This window comes from Hordeum vulgare, chromosome 6H (assembly GCF_904849725.1).
Source record: "Hordeum vulgare subsp. vulgare chromosome 6H, MorexV3_pseudomolecules_assembly, whole genome shotgun sequence".
Lineage (NCBI taxonomy): Eukaryota > Viridiplantae > Streptophyta > Magnoliopsida > Poales > Poaceae > Hordeum > Hordeum vulgare.
Window position 1 is genome coordinate 536,177,847 of NC_058523.1, and position 12,561 is coordinate 536,190,407.

At 47.7% G+C, this 12,561-nt stretch overlaps 1 protein-coding gene across 1 annotated transcript; it reads left to right on the forward strand.

Annotated features, from left to right (window-relative positions):
- The first annotated feature begins 9,361 nt into the window (after window positions 1-9,361).
- On the forward strand, window positions 9,362-11,149 carry LOC123403261 (cytochrome b-c1 complex subunit 8-1, mitochondrial-like). The gene is made up of 2 exons (XM_045097205.1): window positions 9,362-9,649; window positions 10,878-11,149. Exons 1-2 carry the CDS (start codon window positions 9,480-9,482, stop codon window positions 10,924-10,926), a joined length of 219 nt encoding a protein of 72 aa, XP_044953140.1. The 5' UTR covers window positions 9,362-9,479; the 3' UTR covers window positions 10,927-11,149.
- The last annotated feature ends 1,412 nt before the right edge of the window (window positions 11,150-12,561 follow it).

The window sequence follows — 12,561 nt, forward strand, 5'->3', positions numbered from 1 at the left end:
GTATCTTTTGATCCGTAGCTCCGTTGGAGATGATATTTATGTGTAGATTGCTCAAATTGACGTGTAGAATCACGTGAACCTATTTGTTTTTCTGTTTAACAACTAATTAAATGCATTAGTTCAGATCTGAACAGAATTGTAAATTAACATGTGAGGTCGTCTCGGAGGTGCTATATGTCATTTCCGACCTCATTTAAAGTGCCTAGATAGGTAGTTTAATTACGCTTCACCTCTTGCCATGTGTAACCACATTTAATATTGCCGTGTATTTAATCGGGATAGAACTAAATAAATAAACGTGTAGTTTCGTTAATATGCAACTCGTTGCATATTGAACTTCACTTAATGTGTAGTGTTTGATTGTGTGAATTGTCATGCCGTGACTTACATGTATTCAGCTGTTCATGCATCATTTGTGTTGTGCATCGTGTGGTGAATTCCGTGTGTTGATTTGTGTTTCCGGTTTGCTTCGTCTCGATAGAGTACCGCAACGTGTCGGATGTGAGGACCCGTTCGACTACGTCGGTTCGTCTGCTTCACGGAGGCATTCTTCTTCCAAGCGGGATCTCAGGCAAGATGACCATTTCCCCAGATACCATTACTATCATTGCCATGCTAGTTTTTTATCGCTTCTATCGTTTATGTCTCGTTGCCTACCACTTGTTAAATTTCATCCTCCCAACAATGCCATGAAACCTTCAACCCGTTCGACCTAGCAAACCGCTGATTGGCTATGTTACTGCTTGCTTAACCCTGTTGTTAGCGTTGCTAGTTGCAGGTGCAGTTGCTTCCATGTGATAACCTGGGTTCCTTGTTATATCACCATATTAAATGCTATTTAATTTAATGCACCTATATACTTGGTAAAAGGTGGAAGGATCGGCCTTTCTAGCCTGGTGTTTTGTTCAACCTTTGCCCCCTTAGTTTCCGGCTACCGGTGTTATGTTCCATAAATGAGCGCTCCTAACACGATCGGGGTTGTTATGGGGACCCCCTTGATAATTCGTTTAGATTAAAGCTGGTCTGGCAAGGCCCAACATTGGTACTACATTTGCCTAATCACCTAATAAAATTGCATAGGGACTTTCCGGACCCCGAGGATAATTTAATCAACCCCCGGGCCAGTGCTCCGCATGAGTGTTGGTCCACCCACCTAGCAGTCGGCGGTGCCACCTCGGGGCAACTCGAGGTTTGGTTCCCGTCCACTATGCGTAGACGGTGTGTCCTGAGAACGAGATACGCGGCTCCTATCGGGTTCGTCGACACACCGGGTGGCCTTGCTGGATTAGTTTTACCTTTGACGAGATATCTTGTGCATCGGGATTCCGGTGATGCTTTGGGTAATCTCAGAGTTGAGGTTTTCCACTAGGGAATCCGACGAGATCGCGAGCTTCGTGATTGAGGATTTCTATGCGGCTTGTGGTAATTTGTGATGGACTAGTTGGAGCACCCCTGCAGGGTTAAATCTTTTCGGAAAGCCATGCCCGCGGTTATGTGGCAACGTGGAAGCTTTGTTTAACACTGGTTCTAGATAACTTGAAGTTAACTTAATTAAAACTTGCCAACTGTGTGTGTAACCGTGACTGTCTCCTTCGTGAGTTCTTACTCCGATCGAGGACACGGTGGGGTTATGTCTGACGTAGGTAGGTGTTCAGGATCATTCTTTTGATCATCAGTAGACACGTCCGTTATGCGTAGATCTTCCCCCTCTTATTTCTTGTACTCGTAAGTTAGCCACCAAATATATGCTTAGTCGCTGCTGCAACCTCACCACTTAACCATGCCTCACCCATTAAGCTTTGCTAGTCTTGATACCTTTGGAATTGAGATTGCTGAGTCGCCTGTGGCTCACAGATTACTACTACACCAGTTGCAGGTACAGGTAAAGGTTACTTGACGCGAGCGCGTTGATTGTTCATTTGGATTTGCTTCTTCTCCTTCTTCTTCATCGATCTAGGATGGGTTCCAGGCCGGCAGCCTGGGATAGCAAGGATGGACGTCGTTCTTCTTTTCTCGTTTGTTTTCGTCCGTAGTCGGACCCTGCTCTTACTCTTGATGATTATGTAATGTACTGATGTGACTCTGATGTAGCTTGTGGCGAGTGTAAGCCGACTCTCTATATATATCTCTTCTTTTCAGTACATGTACTTGTAACGATATCCATTCTCGCGACACGACGAGATGCGCTTCTATCCCTGACGAGGCCTTCGTGCCAAATTGAGAAAGGGTCGCATCTTGGGCGTGACATGATCCAAGTTGGAGCTCGCGCTCGGTTTGAACCAAGCAACTGTCTCCTTTCTCGGGGGCGTCAAGATCGTCTCCGTCGTCTTCCTCACCCCCGCTTCGGACCACAGGACCCCGAAGGCTTCTTCCTCGACGTCCACTTCTCTGCGTCCCCTACTTCGTCTTCGTCACACCCTCGAACCCCTCCTCCTCGTCCCTGACCGTGAGCTCCGCGAGCGCCTCGGCCTCCGCGAGGGCCATGAGCCACTGGAGCAGCCCGAGGACCCGTGAACCAGCGCCAAAGCCTCCCCTCTGGAGAGCCCGTCGCCTCCAGTCGGTGCTCACCGGAGCAGCCCCGTCTCCCGCCTCTCGTGTAACTCAGGCAAGCCGCCGGACCTCCTCCTCGTCGCCCCTAGCTCTCTCTCTCTGGTCCGGTCTTAGTTTCCTGTCCTCAAGGTCTTTTTCTCTTTCTTTGTATGGCGCAGCAGCAGGAGAGAGCCATGGCGCTTGCCGAGCTCCGCTTTGCCGCTGCCCTGGTCAACCTTGACGGGCCCCGCCGTCGCTAGAAATGGATGCCCCTCTGCTGGATCCGGAGCCCAGAGCCGGACTGCCCGTCCCCGGCGCACACGCCGACACCCAGTCGCGTCGCCGCACCTGCGATTGCATCTCCAGCCAAAGGAGACATCAGCAAGTCTCTGTTTCATGTTCAGTTTCATCAGGTAAGCATCAGGGTCTGTTTCATCTGCAGCGAATCCAGTTTTGTATCACTTCCCGCTTCTAGCACACTGGTCAGCGTGCTGCGTTGCAACTCGGGAGACCTGAGATCCAATCAGAGCGTGCCCACCATTTTCATTTCATTTTTTGTTGCATTTTTTTCGTTCAGTTCAGCGCTAGCGTATGTTTCATTTGCAGTAACTCCCCACAAGCATCATAAACCATACCGCTGTGGTTAGCAAAGCTAGTATTCACCCAGGAGGCCAGGGATCAAATCCCCACGGCTGCACCTCACTTTTGCATTTTTTTCTTCTTTGCTATGCATTTGGTCACTTGTCCAATGCACTGCCTATTTACAAAATGTCATCTTTTAGGCGGCTATTAAGTATTAAACCATGCATCGCATGCAAAAATCGTAGATTATAGAATGTGTAGAATTTTGCGTAGTTTTGCAAAAGCCACTTCCATGCATGATAAAAGTAATAAAACGCGTTGTTTGCATTGATTTGTGTGTTACCGTGTTAAAATGTTTTAATTCATAGCTAATTAACCGTAGCTCCGTTGGAGATGTGTCATATATGTAAATGGACTAGAACGACGTGTAGTTTCACGTGAACCACTTTGTTTTGCTGTTTAACAAACATAAAATGTGGTTAGGATAAATCTGGACAGATTTAGAATTTAACGCGTGGGGTCATTTCGGAGATGCTATATGACGTTTTCGGCCTCATTTAAAATGCCTAGAGGTAGATTAATTTGTGCTTCACCCTCGTGCCATGTTTAACAACATTTAATAAAGCCGCGTACCTGAACGGGAGTGAACTAAATAATTAAACGTGGAGTTTCGTCATATCGAGCTTCACTTAATGTGTAGTGTTTGATTGTTGTGATTGTCATGCCTTGCATTAGACCATTCATGCATCATATGTGTCTTGCATCTTGTGGTGAATATCTGTGTTGATGTTTGTTTCCAGATTGCTCCGTCTCGATAGAGTTCCGCAAGCGTGTCGGACTGTGAGGACCCGTTCGACTACGTTGGTTCGCCGACTTCTCGGAGTCAATCTTCTCACAAGCGGGATCTCAGGCAAGATGACCATTTCCCCAGATACCATTACTATCATTGCCATGCTAGATTTATCGCTTCTATCAATTATGTCTCGTTGCCTACCACATGTTAAATATCAGCCTCTCAACAATGCCATGATTATCTTCAACCTGTTCGACCTAGGAAACGACTGATTGGCTATGTTACCGCTTGCTTAACCCTGTTGTTAGCGTTGCTAGTTGCAGGTGCAGATGCTTCAATGTGATAACATGGGTTCTTTGTTATATTACCATATTAAATGCTATTTAATTTAATGCACCTATATACTTGGTAAAAGGTAGAAGGCTCGGCCTTTCTAGCCTGGTGTTTTGTTCCACCTTTGCCCCCTTAGTTTCGGCTACCGGTGTTATGTTCCATAAATGAGCGCTCCTAACACGATCGGGGTTGTTATGGGGACCCCCTTGATAATTCGTTTTAGATTAAAGCTGATCTGGCAAGGCCCAACATTGGTACTACATTTTCCCAACATAATAACTTGTTAATACTGAAAGCATAGGGCGTCATGACCCCGAGGAGTAATTTCACATAATACAGGGGGCCAGTGCTGTTGGTGCTGGTCCAAAACTAGAGCCGTTAGTGGGGCCAACCCGGGGCAACTCGGGAGATTTCTATGAGGCCACCGTACGCTGTGCTTATCCGTCGTGTCCTGAGAACGAGATACGCGGCTCCTATCGGGATCGTCGACACGTCGGGCGGCCTTGCTGGATTAGTTTTACCTTTGACGAGATATCTTGTGCATCGGGATTCCGGTGATGTTTTGGGTAATCTCAGAGTTGAGGTTTTCCACTAGGGAATCCGATGAGATCGCGAGCTTCGTGATTGAGGATTTCTATGCGGCTTGTGGTAATTTTGTGATGGACTAGTTGGAGCACCCCTGCAGGGTTAAATCTTTTCGAAAAGCCGTGCCCGCGGTTATGTGGCAACGTGGAAACTTTGTTTAACATTGGTTCTAGATAACTCTAAGTTAACTTAATTAAAATATGCCAACTGTGTGCGTAATCGTGACTGTCTCTTTCGTGAGTTCCTTCTCCGATCAAGGACACGGTGGGGTTATGTCTGACGTAGGTAGGTGTTCAGGATCATTCATTTGATCATCAGTAGTTCACGTCCGTTATGCGTAGATCTTCCCCCTCTTATTTCTTGTACTCGTAAGTTAGCCACCTCATATATGCTTAGTCGCTGCTGCAACCTCACCACTTAACCATGTCTCACCCATTAAGCTTTGCTAGTCTTGTTACCTTTGGAAATGAGATTGCTGAGTCCCCTCTGGCTCACAGATTACTACAACACCAGTTGCAGGTACAGGTAAAGGGTACTTGGCGCGAGCGCGTTGATTGTTCATTTGGAGTTGCTTCTTCTTCTTCTTCATCGATCTAGGATGGGTTCCAGGCCGGCAGCCTGGGATAGCAAGGATGGACGTCGTTCTTCTTTTGTCGTTTGTTTTCGTCCGTGGTTGGACCCTGCTCTTACTCTTGATGATTATGTAATGTACTGATGTAGCTTGTGGCGAGTGTAAGCCAATTCTATATATCTCTTCTTTTCAGTACATGTACTTATAACGATATCCATTCTTGCGACACGACGAGATGCGCTTCTATCCCTGACGAGGCCCTCGTGCTAAATTGAGGATAGGATCGCATCTTGGGCGTGACACAAACCAACCAGCTTATTAAGTACGGCGAAATGCTTGACGTTTCTTGGGACCTCAGGAGTCAGGACGCAGCCCATGGTGATGGACTGATGGTGGCTAGGGACATGCATGGAGTCGTCCGCCACGTCCATGCCGGCCATATTGCCCGCGGCCAGCTCGTCAGCAGGGCCGACGTGGGCGTCACCCTCACCGAGATCGACCTCCCTCGCCGGTGGCTACTGCGTTGTTACGGAGTCCCTCACCGGTTTATTTCGCTTGCGCAGGTGGTGACTGCGAAGCCGTTGGGCACATCGATACAGTACACACCATAATGGCCGGGAACACCTGCGTTGCACTCCAGAGTCCAGACCAACCTCGTTGATGCACGTTCGTGACCCGCTGGGCAGGGTTGTGTGGAGGCTGCAAGCTCGGCGACGTCCTGTTGTGTGCACCATCTAACTATATTCTATGTTTTATCGATGATCAATTCATGTGTTAAGAGTTTTCGTCTTACCCCACTTAGAGCAAGTTTAGCATAGCCCTCAAACCCTCAAACCCCTAAAAATAACTGTTTTTTTACAGTTTTCGTCGAAAAAAAGCCGTAGACTAGAACCTCTAAACCCTCAAACCTGTAAAAAAACTGAGAGGACCAACCCTCAAACTGTTTCCCAACCTGTAGAAGTGAGGGTTGGAAGGAAAAACTCCCCCCAAACCGCACTCCTCTTTCCTCTCGTGCGGGAGGGAAATTTCATCCCCACCTCCCCGGCTCCTCCCGCCGCCTCGCCCCGCGCCAGCCATGGAGGCCTCCGCCGCCGCCACGCCCGCCCCGCCCGACTCGGGTCCCGCACCCGCCCGGCACCCGACCGTGGCCGACGTGGTGGCGGCGACCCACGTCGGGCCAAGCGGCGGCGGGCGGGCCTCGCACCGCCTCCTCCCGTCTCCCCAGCTCCCGCCCGGGCGCCCGCCCCCGCCGTCGCGCCTGCCCCCAAGAAGAGCCGGCCGAAGGCGGCCTCCCATGGGCCGCGAGGGGCTTCCTCCAAGGTCGTCGGCTCGTCCCCGGCCATGAAGAAGCCGTGGAAGAAGCCCACGGCCCCGCCCGTCGCCGTCGTCGAACCTCCTCCCGCCGCGCACGAGGTGTTCGAGAAAATGGCAACCCCATCCTCGTTCATGGACCTCCTCCAAGACGCGAAGGTGGACCTCGGGGCTCCGCCTCTAGAACCCTTCAGGGTTGGTGACGACTTGGAGGAAGATGAGGAGGATGAAGGGGATGACGAGGAAGAGGTGGCCGAGATAGGGGAGGAGGCATTCACCGCCGCTTCCCGCCCACACGCGCGGTCGACAAACTACACCAAGGCGGAAGATATCCTCTTGGTTCGTGCTTGGGCAGCTGTGGGGATGGATGCATGCAAGCACCGACACCGAACAAACCGGTAAACGGTATTGGCAAAGGATCGAGGACAACTATTTTAGGATCAAGCCGAAGAATAGTGGGTTCATCTCTCGCACTTACCGGTCGCTTCAAGGCCGGTGGAAGTTGATGAAGCCCGCTTGTGCTCGTTGGAGTGTGGCCATGGACCAAGTGAGGGATGCACCACCTAGTGGAACCGTGGAGAGTGACTATGTGAGTACATATCTCTTCACTATTTTGATTATGTGTGTGTACTATGCTATTGGTGGGTTCTTATGTGATTATGTGTGATTGATAGGAGACAATTGCCGGCATGAGGTACAAGGAGATGGCCGCTTCCAAGGGCAAGCCATTCCCATTTAAGCATGCTTGGGCAATTCTTCAAACCTTTGACAAGTGAAAGTTGAGGGATCAAGAGACCGCACCCAAGAAGTCGGCAATGCTTAGGATGGATGATAGTGAAGATGAGGAGGAGAGGAACTTGGGCAAGCCCGAGGGAACCAAGAAGGGCAAGCTAAGCGTGAAGATGGAAGGAGAGGCGTCAAGCCTAAGGGAGAAGATGGAGCACATGATGAAGGCAAGAGAGGAATTGACAACGAAGACATTGGAGACAAAGCTTCTTATCACCGGGAAGAAGAAAGAGGTCAAGCTTGCACAAGTTGAAGCAAAGCGTGAAGAAGCAAAGCGCAAGGCCGACTTGGAGGAGAGGATGATCAAGCTCAAAGAGGCAAAGGTATGGAAAGAACTCATGGTGGAAGAGAAGGAGCACATGATGATGTCCAAGAAGGACATGGATCAAGACCAGTTGCAATGGTGGAAGGACTACAAGAAGGACATCGCGGAGAGGAAGAGGATGTTCCGTGGTGCGTCTTCTACTTTTCGAGGTGACACTCCGATGAGTAGTTGTGGCGATGGCGGTGTGGACGACTCCACCGGCGCCTATGGAGATGCTTGATGGAGCCCGCATGTGGTCTAGGAGATGGCGCCGAGGTGCAACTTTTGGGTGATGGTGCCGATGAGAGGGGGAAGATGATGATTTTGTGATGTAAACTATTAAACCATGCATCAATGATTGTCATTTAGTAGTTTGTTTAGAGATTGATTGTGTTCTTATAATCATAAATTGTGAGATGTCAAATGATAGATTTAAAGGTTGGGGTTGAGGCAAAGAGTAAACCCTCAAACCCAACCCTTAAAGGAGTTTAACGGTTGGGTTTGAGGGTTCTAGTCTTTGTCTCTGTTTTTCAACCCTTAAAACTGCTTTAAGGGTTTAAGGGTTCTACTAAACATACTCTTAACCCACTTAATCCGCCTGAGCTCAACAACATAGTGGGATTGCAGAAGTGTAATCCCACCCTCATCATCTCTCAAAAGGGAACGAATGAGCTCGGCTCATTCCCGCAACCCGCGTCAGGACGAGGCGTGGCGGGCGGCGACGGAGGAGGAGTGCGCGAGGGCACCTTCTCTTCTCACTCTCCAATAGCATGTGGAAGAGAGACCCTTATAAAGGGGTCCAACTTCTCCTCCACTAGCGGGGTGGGACTAAACTTCCCACCACCACCTTGTCATGCCACCACCTACATGGGCCCTTAGAGATTTTTTGAAATTCTCTTATGGGCCTAAGGCCCACTACTAATATCAACAATACCATGTACAATTCTCCACTGTGTATGCAAAAACTGTGTATGCAAAAACATGTGATTTGTATAAAAATGAATGATAAATAGTCAATCGATAAAATCGATTAATAGTATGATTTTCGATTAATCTCTAATCTCCAGCCGACCTAGACGCTAACAATAAGCGATATCCTCAACACTGGACGGGCCATGAAAACCCATGTTTGCATACAAGTACGTCTAACACGACCATGCATCTCATCAATAGAAAACTGGACTTTATAACTTTATAATCTGCATAATCGTAAACAACCCATTGTCAAAAAAATTCAATGCTTCCGCCGAGGAGTATTTGATGTTCTTTTATCACTATTTGATTTTTTGAGCAAATTTTATCATTATTTGAAGAAACAAAATTTCATTATTTGATGTCTTTTTATAGAAACACGTTTGATGTTTTTTTTTTTTGAGTAACCAACACATTTGAGGTTTGTCACCTAACACCGACGTGAGCCCGCTCAAAAAAATAAAAAGAAACTTCCCTTTGTTTTTCCTTCTTCTTTCCTAACTGGGCCAGGCTAATTATGTACTGATATTTTCTCCGTCCAAAACGCCGCTCAGAATGGGCTCGGGGCCCAACCGCAGCTGTCCTAAATACCGAACCCTAAGCCCGGGGGAAGGAACGAACGACCCCACCCACCCCATCGTCCTGAGGTTGATCGGAGCCGGAGGAGAGCATCCACACCGACCGAGGAAGAAGGAGGAGCGGCGAGGCGAAAGATGGGGAAGATGCCTGTGCGTATGAAGGCGGTGGTGTACGCGCTGTCGCCGTTCCAGCAGCAGGTGATGCCGGGCCTGTGGAAGGACATCACCACCAAGATCCACCACAAGGTCTCCGAGAACTGGATCTCCGCCACGCTCCTCATCACCCCCGTCGTCGGCACCTACCAGTACGTCCCTCCCCCTCCCACTCCCACTGCTCTCCCCTGCGGATGCCTGGTCGGGCGGATCTAGGGTTGCGTCTCGGTTGGCTGCGAGATGCGTTTTCGGGTTCGGTTGAGTATCCGATTTCGTTGGATTCCATGTGTTATGTGCGTATTTACCTTTAGATACAGGACATCTGATGTGCTATCTTGTTTGCGCGACGTTGACCGGGGGAGCTACGGGTGGTTTGCGGGGAACGGAGATTGAAATGGCAGGGGAGATTTAGACCTACTAGTCAATTCAGTGCAGTGGTTTGTTCAGGCATATTGTTTCTTCATTGAGGAAATGAGTTTGAAATGATAGGGGGGATTCATACCTTCTGATTCGAATGCAATGGTTTGTGCAGGCCGTTTAAATTTCTTGTGTGGGGGTATTGAATTGACAGGGGAGGTTAGACCTAGTTCACTGTGCAAATGTTTTGTGCCCTGAGGAGAGCCATCCGACGATGGCTGCCTGTCTCCATTATATTGTTTATTATCAAACTATTTGGTCTTCCGTTGTGTTGTTGATGGTGGTATTGGCACATGGTACCTTTCTATTTGGTTAATGTACATGAGACGCATACCTTGAAAAGACTGAGGTTATATGTGATTTGGTTACTTGATTGGTGTTGTGGTACTTGCTGTTGAAGCTCCCTCGGATGAAAGTTAGGCTTCATACTGTTAATGGGGAATCCTGCAACCATGTAGTTGTAGCTTCAAGTTTGCGAGATCTGTAGTATCTTGTATTGATAACGACATCACTGTAATGCTTTTGCGTGCCTTTTAGCGATTTGAATCTATATATACTTTGTGAATTTGCATAGTTAGTTTGAACTATCAGTTAACGCTTGAAATTGAGTAAAAAAATGCTCTTGCTTTGAAGGTTCCTCCTACAGAGTATTGAGTTTGGGTTTAGTCCTTGGGTCACAAAACTCACAAGTATCCTGACCCCCCTTATCTTGCGCACATGTTTCTTTTCATAGTTCTAAGAAATCCTCACTTTTGGTTGTGACTTGTGGCAACGGATAATTTCATTAGTTCGTACTCTTGAACCTCCTGATTATTGTCAGCAGCACATTTGATAGTCTTGTATGTAATTCACAACGTTTTATTGTGAGCATTGTATTGAAATCCCTTTACTGTTAGTTGAGTAGTGGAATGTCTTGTGATTGCCAAACATTTGACATTCTTGGCTTGGTTTGATGCCATGCAGGTACGCCATGTACTACAAGGAGCAGGAGAAGCTGTCCCACAGATACTAGATGTGAAGCTTTGTTGAATGTCAAAGCAGTTGAAAATTTCCATGTTCTATAATCTGCCAAGAGTGATTTAACATTTTTGGAATCATTTCCTAGTTGTACTCTTTTCCTCTTTCCATGCATATGCAATGATGCAGTAAGTGTGACTTGCAAACTTACTTTGAGGCTCAAATGTTGTGTTATCCATCGTTGGAGCAATTGTTGAATAAAGCAAATTAACTCGTCATTTCACTTAGCTGCTTACTGGTAGTTGGCATGCTTGTCAAATGTGACCGCTGTTTTGTGCTGCGGTATTCTGCTTGAGTATGCATATTCTGGCTGCAACTAGGTGAACAATTTTGAAAAATTCAATGATTATTGTACTGTTGTTTGACATTTGAAAGCTCTATGACATAAACCTTTGATGGCCAAAAGGAGAACTATGCTTTGTGGGGGGTGCTCTATTGTTAAATTTTAAGCAACTACCTGAAATAATAACATCTTATCATTACTTTGTTGTCCGGGGAACCAGATTAATGAATGTTTGCTGACAAAATGCTGAAATCCAAATTTTGGTGGAAAGTGGTGAAAACAATGTAAAAATCATCTTTTGGATTTTTTAAAAATTCTAAAAGAGTTAGTAACATTGCTCCATTATACTACCTCCGTCTGGAAATACTTGTCCTAGAGATGAATGTATCTAGACTTATTTTAATTATAGATACATTCATTATATGCATTTTTAGGACAAGTATTTTTGAACGGAGGGAGTATTAAACTATGAGATCATATAGCAAAATTCCCACCTCTCCTTCTCCAACCTGATGCTCTTTGCCCTCCTCGGCACATCCCCTTGTTTGATGAGCAGTGAGGGCATCATGTTGACCTTACAGCATTCAGAGAGAGGTTATTGTGGAGGTGAGACACTAAGAGGATCTCTAGCAGACCCGTACAATGCCCCGAACTGTAAAATAACCGTCAAAATACGGGTTTATCAGACCCCGTATCGGGCCGCTACCCTTAATTTATTTTAAGGGGCACTGAAAACATTCATGTCAAACCTGTGAAAATAAGGATTGGTCTGCACAATGCCTCGAACTGTAAAATAACCGTCAAAATACGGGTTTATCAGACCCTGTATCGGGCCGCTACCCTTAATTTATTTTAAGGGGCACTGAAAACATTCATGTCAAACATGTGAAAATAAGGATTTCGGAGGCAATCCAAGGATGACGTGTATACGCAAAAGATCATTGACGGGAGTCCAACTGTCGTCGGAACCTTCATGGCTTGCTCCCGCCCGGTTGCTGCGCTCGCTGACGTGTGCTGACCAGCCGTCCGCCCGACTGTTGCGTCCGTTGGCCGTGCCCGTCTACGGCTCAACTAGCTAGCTAGCTGAATCAATTTGATCCGAAGGAGCGAGCTAGCTAGCTCTAGCTGATTCCATCCTATTCCAACGACGCTAGCTAGCTAGCTTTGCTGGATCGATTCGAACGAGCTAGCTAGCTCTAGTTCACGGAGGAGTCCGGTCGTCGCCTGCCCCGTCCTAGCCACCCGTTCGCCGACGGCCGCCCATTCGTCGACAGCCGCCGCGTGCCCCGCCTTAGCCGCCCGTCCGTCGACGGCCAGATTGACGCGAGGAAGAAGACGTCCGGAAGA